Here is a 13,964-nt window from a genome sequence, read left to right as displayed (position 1 = left end):
TTATGATGCTTTCTTATTTAGAGAATGTATTTACTTTTATTTTTTGCAGCATCCCTGCAATCTTATTTTGTATGATTGCAACAACAAATCAGCAGACTGGTAGTCCCTGTCAACACATTTCTTTTTTTATGATTTCACACCACCAGAAATCTTTGACATGTAGAAGTGTCAGAGCTGTTGATGTTACTCAGATGTTATGGTTACATCTGGAACAAGACAGTACACACACACACACACACACACACACACACACACACACACACACACACACACACACACACACACAGTTTTCTTCTTTTTTTAATTTTTTTAAGGGTGTATAATAATTTAAGAAGTGAGAAGTGGTTTTTGTTGTTGTGGTCTTCAGTCCTGAAACTGGTTTGATGCAGCTCTCCATGCTACTCTATCCTGTGCAAGCTTCTTCATCTCCCAGTACCTACTGCAACCTACATCCTTCTGAATCTGCTTAGTGTAGTCATCTCTTGGTCTCCCTCTACGATTTTTACCCTCCACACTGCCCTCCAATACTAAATTGGTGATCCCTTGATGCCTCAGAACATGTCCTACCAATCGATTCCTTCTTCTGGTCAAGTTGTGCCACAAACTTCTCTTCTCCCCAATCCGATTCAATACTTCCTCATTAGTTATGTGATCTACCCATCTAATCTTCAGCATTCTTCTATAGCACCACATTTAGAAAGCTTCTATTCTCTTCTTGTCCAAACTATTTATCGTCCATGATTCACTTCCATACATGGCTACACTCCATACAAATACTTTCAGAAATGACTTCCTGACACTTAAATCTATACTCGATGTTAACAAACTTCTCTTCTTCAGAAACTCTTTCCTTGATCTTGCCTGTCTACATTTTATATCCTCTCTACTTCGACCATCATCAGTTATTTTGCTCCCCAAATAGCAAAACTCCTTTACTATTTTAAGTGTCTCACTTCCTAATCTAATTCCCTCAGCATCACCCGACTTAACTCGACTACATTCCATTATCCTCGTTTTGCTTTTGTTGATGGTCATCTTAAATCCTCCTTTCAAAACACTATCCATTCCGTTCAACTGCTCTTCCAAGTCCTTTGCTGTCTCTGAAAGAATAACAATGTCATCGGCGAACCTCAAAGTTTTTATTTCTTCTCTATGGACTTTAATACCTACTCCGAATTTTTCTTTTGTTTCCTTCACTGCTTGCTCAATATACAGATTGAATAACATTGGGGATAGACTACAGCCCTGTCTCACTCCCTTCCCAACCACTGCTTCCCTTTCATGTCCCTCGACTCTTATAACTGTCATCTGGTTTCTGTACAAATTGTAAATAGCCTTTCGCTACCTGTATTTTACCCCTGCCACCTTCATAATTTGAAAGAGAGTATTCCAGTCAACATTGTCAAAAGCTTTCGCTAAGTCTACAAATGCTATAAACGTAGGTTTGCCCTTCCTTAATCTAGCTTCTTAGATAAGTCGTATCATCAAAACAAGAAAACATATCCTATAAAGGAGCTTGTGGAATCACATACTTTCTTAGATCTCAATTCTTGTTTACAGGAGGGGCTCAGTGTTATTACTAAAAACAACAGTGTGTCCCTTTGTTCTCCAGGATTAGGAATCACACTCCTTTGAAACTAAATCCATTATTTCTTCAGTTGCTGTCCTAAGTGAAAGTATTGATGATTGAGGTGTGGGGTACCAGGAGAGTGGGGCCTTCCCAACCAAACCAGTGGTGGTCCCGAAATGTCAGTGCTAGATGTTCTAGCACACTGCTGCGAGAATGTGATGGTGTGCCATTGTGCATCAACCTTATCTGTAGTCTTCATGGACACGACACATCCTTGATCAGTATTAATGAGAAAATACTGATAATGAGCACTGTTTAATCTCTGTGGCCCTATTAATCTTTGCCCAAAAACGCCTGTCCTTTTGTTGTTTGAGAAACAGTGCTTATCCACTTTTAGTGCAGGTGGATGAGGTTTTCATCAGCCCACACATGCTCATATTGGAAGTTTATGACACAAATTGATGTAAGCTGCGCATCTTATCTGTAAGTGAAATGTTAGATACAAACAAAGGATCTGCATTACACACTTACTTGCGCCATTGATAGAACTGCAAGTTGCCAATTGTGATCTTATTGCCTTGATGTCTGGTTGTGCTGGTATGGATACAGAAATTGTGTATGAAGTACTGTCTAGAAAAGGGTAGGAACCACACAGCCCGCTAATCGTCACACATTTTATAGAATTTTTGTCCGCTAAGGATGGCATGTTCCATCCATATCAGATATATGGAGTGGACAAGGCTATGGACTGTTTACCCTTTGGGTTGCCAAAGAACCTGTGTAACTAGGACTGTGGAAATGTTTGGCAAACAGTTTATTAGGTGCTGCTCTGAGGTGCAGATGTTTTTCAGCATGAAGTTCACATACTTGAAAGTTATTTACATTTGCTAAACTGCAACACATCATTTGTGGAGTAGTGGGTTTCCATTGTTGGAGAGAAAAGAAAATGCACTGGACCATTTGTACTTAAAAGCAGTATGAAAGTAATCTGTATAAGTAGCTAAGACACCACAATAAACACCAAGGGCTGTGAGTAATTTACTGTACAGTTACACAGACTAACAAAACAAGCTATGCTACAACACAACTCTAGTCACATAACTGACTACTGACCACATCAGAGTGATGTGTACTGTTGACATACTTTATGAAGCACCAAGTGGTGACTGTGCTCACATCAGCAACCAATAGTCTTTCAGCCTCTCATGCAGATTTCAGAAAGTATGCACATGTTAATTGGACTTGTTTTACTTGTCTTGATGACTAACACCACTTCTTAATCTATTTGGCACTTTGTTTGATGCTCTGTAAATATCAATACACAGGATACAAATGCCAAAAGGTACAGCAATCATACCAGAAAACATTAGTAATAAACCTGACAGGGTGTGGTATCTCAAACTTCATTCTTTATTTATGTCCTTTGATTGAAGTAAATGTTGTCACACATGACTATCAGTGGAGATGATATAGGAAAGGGTACGTCCATTAATTGTGTGAGGGCCTTTAAAGAAGATTTGGACCCACCTTCCTTCCTAGATGAGATGTGGTGAAACCCCCTCCCTTTCCCTCACATGAAGTTTACCCTATAATTTTTAAATAATTAATTTTATTTGATATGTTCATGTTTTTGCTTTATACCACTAAAAATACCTAATGCATTGCTCAGAATTATTTTTATAAATCTTAATGTCATGTATTATGATAACAGATATTCTCTGAATATTCTTCACCATTTGGCAGCTTTAAAGAAATTAAATCAATTAAAATTGTTGTTTTCCATTGTAAATGTAGCTGTCATTTGACAGCTAATTTTGCAGAAAAAAATGTAGTACATACATTTAGTAAGTGTATTAAATAATATTTTTAACTCGTGACTAAAAACATTTTAAAACACTTATTTTAAACATTCCAGCTCTGAGGAGTATCCAGATGGACAGACAAGAGTCAGACAGATGAAAAGGCTCTGAGAATATAGTATTCATAGTTTTGATGGATATGTAAAAAACTAGTCTTGTATTGATATATTTTATACAATACATTAAATCTTGTTGAACCTTTACTTACTTTGTGAATGAAAGACAACATTGTCTGTACTTTCCTTTGAACCTTACAATTACTTAGCTTTTCTCGCTCTTCATTTGTATGATCACTAGAGAGGTCATGTTGGTGAACTTCATCTTAGCATCCGCCCATGAATGCTTAACGTTTTGCTGGCATGATAGCATTGAGTTCAGAGGGGCCGTAAAGGTTGATGGACAATTTTATATTGTTATACAGGAGAGTAATTTTGTAAATGAAAATGTTATCCACTATGATAATATATATTCTTTCCATTAACAAACTGATGTGAGATTTTCATTGCCCTCCCCTCCTCCATTAAATGAGATTTGGTGAAGTTCTAAGTTCAGCTAGTTAATGGACATACCCAAACAATGTACACTGTTAAGACAGGTACCTCAGTGTCCAGAATGTGATAAGGTGGCAAAATAGTCCTGTACATAAAACCTTTCTGATATTTACACATTCATTCCTGATCCAGGATGTAATGGAGCTTGCATTTGAAGTTGCAGTTCTGGCTCAGATAGTTTTGAAAATGCAAGTTTTACTGATGGTGAAGGCTCAAAATTTGAACTTGAAACTTCTAAAAACAAAATTATCAAGTAGTGACAGCGGTATTATCAGCTCTGTACTGTGGACGGTTGAGTGCCGTTGTGAGCTTGGCCCTCCACAGAGGAATGCTGCGGTATACAAATTTCCATCATTAATTACATAAGTAATTTACAATAAAACCAATTTTATCAGGTAAATGAGTAAATTAACAGTGTTAGGCCATTTCAGAAATGATAATGAAGTGAATACCACTTTCAACTTGAGTTCTGAGAAAACCAACTCCATTACATCCAAAGTGAGTGTAGTTTCCAGAAAATAATTGCCTAACTTGTGAATGGTCATGGTGATAATAAAAGGATGGAATTATTAACTTGAAGATTTTCAATGTTACCAGACATCTGTGGGTATTATTGGGCTTTAAAAATAATATAGTTGTACTGTAAAGTATTGTTACATATGGTTTCATATGTTTTAGTTGAGGGTAGTTCCCTCCATTAATGCTATAAAACTGTGGTCCTTTGTGGTGAAATTTGAGGTACACTTATAAGGCACTGAGATGGAATTTCAGTACAAGTGCCACTCCAAAATGAAAGATTCTTCCAGGAATCAACTTGCAGTCTTTGGATGAGCTAATCCTCGTAATACTGTTTCACCTAGGAGTGCTAACTCAATAGAGGGTTAGAGGAGAACCTGTACACAGTCTTGGAAAACTGGAAGCAACTGCCAAGTTGAAGTTGGGTCTTGTGTTGAGACAGGCAAAGTCTGGGATTGGCTCCAGATTGAGCACAAGCATTCTCCTAGTCACGAAGGTCACCTCAGTATGGTTTGAGTAAATGGGAGGCAGACCCCAGTGGTGCCCCGGTATGAATGGTCTACTCTTATTTTGTTGTAGAGCCATACAGTATCACTGGAAGCCAACTTCCTGCAACCTGCGTACAACCTGATTCCAGACATTCAACCTGCAGCTGCACAGTGAGGTGCCTAATACAGTGGTTACTGAACACTCCTTATGCTTGTATTGCAGGAGCTGTGTGTATATTATGTAAATGAAATGAGTTAAAAGAGCAGAAATGAGTGGAGAGATTGGTACGGATGAAATTGGTGTAGATAGAATAACATGAATTATGTCAGTGAAAACTTTCAGGATATGCTGAACCTACAATGTGAAATATGTTGAAGGTATGCAAGTTTGTTTTGATGGGTAACAGTCTCTTCAGTTTATGTCACTGTACGGTATTGATAAGTTTAATTTGTCATTTTTGTACTCAAAAATTCAGACAAAACCATTAAAGATTTACTTTTATTGTATGGATTATGGAAATAATAGCTATGTGGGTGAGCAAAATTACATTTGCCTTTTCTAATTACAGTATAGATTTAAAAAAAATTCCAAAATAATAGTTTCACTTCACAGAATTAGCTTTCAGAACCTTAAATTATTGTCAAGATTAGAACAATGACTACTTGTTAACTTACATAAGAATTTATACTGTTACATATGGTTTTTACTCTGTTATTTGGAATGAGATGTTGTTACATAATGGTTGTTGTTCATTGGGTAGCAGGCATGATGGTAATAGTATGGCCAGCAGTATGTGAAGTGGTGACTTGAGTAGAGTAGAAACACATTCTGAATGGTATGTCTTCAAAAAAATATAATCATATCCAAGAATGAGTAAAATTGCATATTGGATATAACTCATAAATCACCAATTCCACATTCGGTGCATAAAAAATAGCAAAATCCAGTGCTTTAAGTAAATAATGGAATGATCACTATTGGCGCTGACTTCGGTCGCGCAGCTTGAGGCTGTTGCCAATGGGCACCACTGTGGGGAGCCGGACTTGGGTATCACGGGGATGTCAACCTCGTCCCGTCTGTCCCCAGATCGGTCTGCCGCTGTGGTTGGCCCGGTTGCTGCCTACAGTGGGGCTGAGCCCTCGCCTGTGGTTGATTGGGAGGTCGTTCCAAGACGTGGCAGGCAGCGAAAGGCGTCCCCGGAGGCTGATCAGAAAGCCTCCCCGGTGCGTCTGACAAACCGGTTTCAGGCACTGTCTCTGGCTGAGCCAGATGCAGCTGCCTGCCCTGTTTCAGAGGATCATTCTCAGCCTTCAAGGTCCGGGCAATCGCAGAGGGTGGGCTTACTGGTAGTTGGGAGCTCCAATGTTAGGCGCGTAATGGGGCCCCTTAGGGATATGGCGGCTAAGGAGGGGAAGAAATCCAGTGTGCACTCCGTGTGCATTCCGGGAGGAGTCATTCCCGATGTGGAAAGGGTCCTTCCGGATGCCATGAAGAGCACAAGGTGCAGCCAGCTGCAGGTGGTGGCACATGTCGGCACTAATGACGTGTGTCGCTTTGGACCTGAGGAAATTCTCTCTGGATTCCAGCGGCTATCTGATTTGGTGAAGGCTGCTGGTCTTGCTTACGAGATGAAGGCAGAGCTCACCATCTGCAGCATCGTTGACAGAACCGACTGCGGACCTTTGGTGCAGAGCCTGGGTGGAGGGTTTTGCGACCATGTTGGCTGCAGATTCCTTGACTTGCACCATAGGGTGGTGGGGTTTCGGGTCCCGCTGAATAGGTCAGGAGTTCACTGCACTCAGCTGGCGGCTACACGGGTAGCGGAGGCTGTGTGGCGTGGACTGGGCGGTTTTTTAGGTTAGAAGGCCTCGGGAAAGTACAGGGTGGGCTGCAATGACAAAGGGTGCATGGCAATTACAGGACGTGCTTGGATCAAGGAACAGTCGGAATTATAGTTGTAAATTGTTGTAATTGCACTGGAAAAGTCCCTGAGCTTCAAGCACTAATAGAAAGTACAAAAGCTGATATCGTTATAGGTACAGAAAGCTGGCTAAAGCCTGAAATGAGTTCTGCAGAAATTTTTACAATGTCTCAGACAGTGTTCAGGAAAGATAGATTAGGCAGAATTGGTGGTGGAGTGTTTGTGTCTGTCAGTAGTGGTTTATCTTGTAGTGAAGTCGAAGTAGATACTCCGTGCGAATTGGTATGGGTGGAGGTTATACTTAACAGCCGAATTAAGTTAATAATTGGCTCCTTCTACCGACCCCCAGACTCCGATGATACAGTTGCGGAACAGTTCAGAGAAAGTTTGAGTCTCGTAACAAATAAATACCCCACTCATACGGTTATAGTTGGTGGGGACTTCTACCTACCCTCGGTATGTTGGCAAAAATACTTGTTCAAAACCGGTGGTAGGCAGAAAACTTCTTCCGAGATTGTCCTAAATGCTTTCTCCGAAAATTATTTCGAGCAGTTAGTCCACGAACCCACGCGAATTGTAAATGGTTGTGAAAGCACACTTGCCCTCTTAGCCACAAACAATCCAGAGCTGGTAGAGAGCATCATGACTGATACAGGGATTAGTGATCACAAGGTCGTTGTAGCTAGGCTCAATCCCATTTCTTCCAAATCCATCAGAAACAAACGCAAAATAATTTTATTTAAAAAAGCGGATAAAGTGTCACTAGAAGCCTTCCTAAAAGACAATTTCCATTCCTTCCGAACTGACTATGCAAATGTAGACGAGATGTGGCTCAAATTCAAAGATATAGTAGCAACAGCAATTGAGATATTCATACCTCATAAATTGGTAAGAGATGGAATGGATCCCCCGTGGTACACAAAAAAGGTCCGAACGCTGTTGCAGAGGCAACGGAAAAAGCATGCGAAGTTCAGAAAAACGCGAAATCCTGAAGATGGGCTAAAATTTACAGACGCGCGAAACTTGGAACGTACTTCGATGCGAGATGCCTTTAATAGGTTCCAAACGAAACATTGTCTCGAAATTATGTAAAGTACACAAGCGGCAAGACACAGTCAATACCTTCACTGCGCAGTGCCGATGGTACTGTTACCAACGACTGTGCCGCTAAAGCGGAGTTATTGAACGCAGTTTTCCGAAATTCCTTCACCAGGGAAGACGAATGGAATATTCCAGAATTTGAAACACGAACATCTGCTAGCATGAGTTTCTTAGAAGTAGATACCTTAGGGGTTGCGAAGCAACTCAAATCGCTTGATACGAGCAAGTCTTCAGGTCCAGATTGTATACCGATTAGGTTCCTTTCACATTACGCTGATACTATAGCTCCCTACTTAGCACTCATATACAACCGCTCGCTCACCGATAGATCTGTACCTACAGATTGGAAAATTGCGCAGGTCGCACCAGTGTTCAAGAAGGGTAGTTGGAGTAATCCATTTAACTACAGACCTATATCATTGACGTCGGTTTGCAGTAGGGTTTTGGAGCATATACTATATTCAAACACTATGAATCACCTCGAAGGGAACAATCTATTGACACGTAATTAGCATGGCTTCAGAAAACATCGCTCTTGTGCAACACAGCTAGCTCTTTATTCGCACGAAGTAATGGCCGCTATCGACAGGGGACCTCAAGTTGATTCCATATTTCTAGATTTCCGGAAAGCTTTTGACACCGTTCCTCACAAGCGACTTCTAATCAAGCTGCGGAGCTATGGGGTATCATCTCAGTTGTGCGACTGGATTCATGATTTCCTGTCAGGAAGGTCGCAGTTCGTAGTAATAGACGGCAAATGATCGAGTAAAACTGAAGTGATATCAGGTGTTCCCCAGGGAAGCGTCCTGGGACCTCTGCTGTTCCTGATCTATATAAATAACCTGGGTGACAATCTGAGCAGTTCTCTTAGATTGTTCACAGATGATGCTGTAATTTACCGTCTAGTAAGGTCATCCGAAGACCAGTATCAGTTGCAAAGCGATTTAGGAAAGATTGCTGTATGGTGTGTCAGGTGGCAGTTGACGCTAAATAACGAAAAGTGTGAGATGATCCACTTGAGTTCCAAAAGAAATCCATTGGAATTCGATTACTCGATAAATAGTACAATTCTCAAGGCTGTCAATTCAACTAAGTACCTGGGTGTTAAAATTACGAACAACTTCAGTTGGAAGGAACACATAGATAATATTGTCGGGAAGGTGAGCCAAAGGTTGCGTTTCATTGGCAGGACACTTAGCAGATGCAACAAGTCCACTAAAGAGACAGCTTACACTACACTCGTTCGTCCTCTGTTAGAATATTGCTGCACGGTGTGGGATCCTTACCAGGTGGGATTGACGGAGGACGTTGAAAGGGTGCAAAAAAGGGCAGCTCGTTTTGTGTCATCACGTTATAGGGGAGAGTGTGGCAGATATGATACACGAGTTGGGATGGAAGTCATTACAGAATAGACGTTTTTCGTCGCGGCGAGACCTTTTTATGAAATTTCTGTCACCAACTTTCTCTTCTGAATGCGAAAATATTTTGTTGAGCCCTACCTACATAGGTAGGAATGATCATCAAAATAAAATAAGAGAAATCAGAGCTCGAACAGAAAGGTTTAGGTGTTCGTTTATCCCGCTCCCTTTTCGGGAGTGGAATAGTAGAGAGATAGTATGATTGTGGTTCGATGAACCCTCTGCCAACCACTTAAATGTGAATTGCAGAGTAGTGATGTAGATGTAGATGTAGAATAATAGATGAGAACATTGATCAGTAAAGTTGAGTAAAGCAAAGGATATGCTTGCTGCTCTTGAATAATTTTAAATTTGTTGTAAATTTTGTGTTGAGTAAACTGCATGCACAGCTAAATTCAGCATATCTACAATCTCAGTGATTCCCTCAAAGCAGGAGCATTTGAAATATGATGCATTGATTTCATGCGTGATGACCCAGCTATTTAATATCGCAGCATTTAACTAACTTCATGTCCATCCTTTGTGTGAGGCTAAGCCACAGTGGTCCACCGACTCTGTTCCTCTAGAGCTGCTGTTGTGTTCTGTACCATACATGTCATGGTTGTAGAACCTCAGGAAATAGGATTGTGAAATTGTAGGAGGGAACATCAGTGACAAATGAAAGTTTGAATCAGGCTAGGATGGTTTGTCAGACACTCTGACTATTGTGGCAATTTTGTCTAGGTTCAAGTCCCAGTCTGTCACAGGCTTTCAGTTGTCATGACATATTCATTTATGTTGTTTAGACCCATTTTTTTCTGTATTTTTGTAGCCTGTGTTGCACCTGACCCCTCTCATTTATTTTCATTCAGGTTGAAACCGACCCATCCACATCTCCAAATCAAGAGATTGAAGACATATTCATTAAGGAAGAAACTCTGGTAAGTATCAAAATTCATCTGTCTTTACATTGTCTGCAAACCAATGTGCACAGCATGATGGAAGGTGATTTGTGTGGATATTAACTCCTCGTTTTGTTAGTTCACTCATAGGTGATCCGCAAGGAATGTTACCGGCCCCCCACACGCATCCTAGCCTTGTACCTTATTTGTAAGTTCCAGGTGTGCCCTGTGTAATAGAGATACAGGAATTGTGTTTCAGTCTATCTGAACTGCTGGTTTTCTGAACCTACTTTCTGAACTGGATTGAGTGAGGTAGAACACTGGTTAAGACACTGGAGGACAGGAGTTGAGAGGCCTGTATGACCACCCATATTTAAATTTTTTGGAGTTTCCCTGATTTGGATAGGCCAAATGCAGGACAGTTCCTTTGTAAAGGTTGCATCTGATTTTCTTTCCCATCCTTTCCCTGTAAAGATCTTGACACCTGCAAGATGTTGAGCCCTAATCTGTCTCACTTCCTTTCCTTGATCTCCTTCAGTCTGGCATGCTGAGGTAAAAGGAACTATAAATCAAATATTCAGAAGTATTATTGATTATTTGTCGGTAAATGGTATATTGCTTGACTTACTCTTTATGAATCACAGTTCATCCAGTACAGTGCAAGGCAAATAGGTCACTATCAATATAAGTACATCACAGGAGAAAGGAAAGATGTAAAACTGACTGTTCAGTGTTCCTGAGTAGCAATGTCCTTCAGAATTTTTATTGAATATCATATACCTTCTCAAACCCTTGGGTTCAGTGTTGTCCACTGTACTTGACATTTGGTACTGGAAAGCATTGCAAAATTAACTTACTTTACATGCTTCCATCCATTGATGTCAAATGGAGTAACATTCTGGGTCATTTCTGGATGTAGACATAAAGTATCTATCATACAGAAAAGAACTGTGGGGGTAAATCTGATGCCCATCCTCAAACTTCATGTACACAACTGTTTAAAAAATTATGCATAGTAACAACAGCCTCACATATGTTTAGTATTTTATGACCTTTTGTTGTGAAGAGTTAGTCACATTATTTGAAAATAGCAGCACCCTTAAATAAGCACAAAAATGTCCTCCACTATCCCCAATATTACCTTAACTCTTGCACAGAAAGTTGAAAAGTATGCTACAACAAAAATATTTGATCACCTTTATGAATTAAAGTTGCTGGTGAATAATGAAAGTTTTAAAAACCAATTGAAAGTCTTTCTATTTGACAACTATGAATTTCTTGGGTTACATTTGTCAAATTTTGTTGTATATTAGGATAAAAAATCTGGTTACATAAATGGTCATAATGTAGCAGTATTTCAACAGAGAAAATGTATCTTATTTGGAAACTATTGATGCATTCCAGATCACAGTTGAGTTGTTGTGAATGTGATTCACAAAACATGCAAAAAGTAAAGCAAACTACAAAGGATGTTCTGAAAACACGTTTCTGTTTGAAAAACAATGATGAAACTTGATTGCCAAAAACAAATACACCATGACATCAAAAACTATACATTTTGCACTATTTTTCGACATAGTCACCACCAATATTAAGACATTTGTCAAAGCGTGCAATCAGTTTGAAGAAACCACTCTGGTAAAACTTGGTGCCCCTGGATGCAAGAAAATTTTGCACAGCCTGCTGCACTTCAGCATTGGTTTGGAAGTGACATCCTGAGACTAGATGTGGATAATCTGTAGTCATTCACACACTAGTCCAATGTAACCATTCGCACCAGTTAACAGTACATATTTCCATTGGTGACCACATTGTCAGTGCACATCTGTCTGCCATTGTGATATGTGCTCTAATAACCTCAGCTATGCCAGTTTAGTGCTATTCTCTCTTTTCTGGCCCTCTGTGCATATGTCATTCTTCCTCCACTGGCACCCCTTCTCTTTCTAAACTAGCAGTGGATGTCAATTCATATGGCACTTGTTTGTGTCACCTGGTGTACCACATTCTCTTTCAAAAACAATGACAAAAGTTGCTTTTGGAATGTCCCTTGTATATCTATATATATTGTAGGTGGTTCTTTAACAGTTCCACTCACAGATGAAGTTTGACAAGAATGATTACTTGTATGCCTTTCTCCATGCCCTGCTATAGGTTTTTATTTCTGCAGTCTCTTCAGTAGATATGAATGGTGTTCGAAAGGATTGTGTTGTGATAACTGAGTCGTATATTTTTGTAAATATATTTCATGGGATTTTGTTACCTTATCAGTTTACTTCACCTGTAGTTTCCATTATTACCTTCCACAGAACAGACACGTGTGTAACCATTTCTGCTATCCCTTTCTTTTGCACAAGTTTAATGGTCCCTGTTAGTCCAACCAGTTTTGGAACCCACACAATGAAGCAGTACTCTAATGTATGGCATAAGCAGTCTCCTTCACAGCCAAACTGAAAATTCCTGGTGGCCAATCGATGGATTAAATCTTGCCATTTGTTTTACCTAAGACTGAGATTATCTAGTAATTCAACTTCATATCTCTACAATTTGTTTACGCTCAGACACTGGCAGGACAGGTCTGACTTTAGCTGTGATTCATTAACCCCGTAGTGCAACATTACTGCATTTGTTTGTATGAGACTGATATTTTGTTGAAAACCAACTGGACATTCCTACAATTCTTTATTGAATGACTGTTTGTCATAGATACATTGTTTGCTAAAAGCTGAACCCGCCACTAATACTATCTGCTAACAGTAACGATCCTATTACACATCCATGAGAATACCAGGTATGAAATTCAGTAACTGTAGATGCTTCTTTATCCATTCATGATGTGTTATGACAAAAAAAAAAAAAAAAAAAAAAATACCGAGTCAAAAACTTCTGAAAAGTGTCGTAATACCAAATCCAGGTCAAATCCATAACTCTCACAAGGAAAGTAACCCAGCTGACATGGCTTAACCCAAATAAAAATAGTTTTTAAGTTTGGAGAAGTGTCTTCTCTGCCACTCATCAGTGTCATTTATCTGTGAAACTGTGCATTTGTGCACAATCAATGATCAAAGGTTAACAAATTTGAATATTGGAGAAGCAAAAGTCACAGAAGGTTCATAAGAATCATAAGTGATTTGGCAAAAAATATTAACACATGCAATATTTAGTATTATATTTCTAAAAATAGAACTTACATTTTGAGGTCTTTCAATCACCTCCTTAAATCTCCACAGTCACATTTCAATTACTAATAGGGGAAGATTTGCACAGAAACCCAGCAGCATCTATTTTGGGGAATATGAGTATTCAAGTACTGCATGTTTTTTCAAGCAAATATTTAGCTTTTTCCATTTGATACCTAATTTATGAAACGTATGCTTCTGTAGTCATTGATTCGTTAACCTTTGAACATTGGTGTGTTAAAATATTAAGGTTTATGGATAAATAACCTTGATGGGTGGTAGACCATACGTATCTCCTTATTTTAAATTAATTTTTATGCAGTGTCAGTCATCCAAGCTACTGCAGTTCCATTGTAGGAGTATCACATTTGAAGAGTACAGGATAGGTTTCACATCACTCACTGTTTAGGGAACCCAGACTCATTGCTGTAGAGAAGGTCACTTTGTCTTGATAGGCCATTTGTAGTAACTCTGTGAATCAG

The 13,964-nt window shown here is 39.5% G+C and overlaps 1 protein-coding gene across 11 annotated transcripts in view; it reads left to right on the top strand.

Annotated features, from left to right (window-relative positions):
* LOC126291722 (uncharacterized) overlaps window positions 1-13,964 on the top strand; it is a 144,283-nt gene that overhangs the window by 11,152 nt on the left and 119,167 nt on the right. For all 11 annotated transcript variants that reach the window (XM_049985384.1, XM_049985382.1, XM_049985381.1 and 8 more), the window contains one exon: window positions 10,277-10,345. Coding sequence is in view for 9 of the 11 variants with exons in the window: in XM_049985382.1 (XP_049841339.1) it covers window positions 10,277-10,345 (69 nt within the window). In the remaining 2 variants the exon portion in view is untranslated. The remainder of the gene's footprint in view (window positions 1-10,276; window positions 10,346-13,964) is intronic.

The sequence above is a fragment of the Schistocerca gregaria genome, chromosome 9, assembly GCF_023897955.1.
Source record: "Schistocerca gregaria isolate iqSchGreg1 chromosome 9, iqSchGreg1.2, whole genome shotgun sequence".
NCBI lineage: Eukaryota > Metazoa > Arthropoda > Insecta > Orthoptera > Acrididae > Schistocerca > Schistocerca gregaria.
This window is presented reverse-complemented; position numbering and strand designations above follow the sequence as displayed.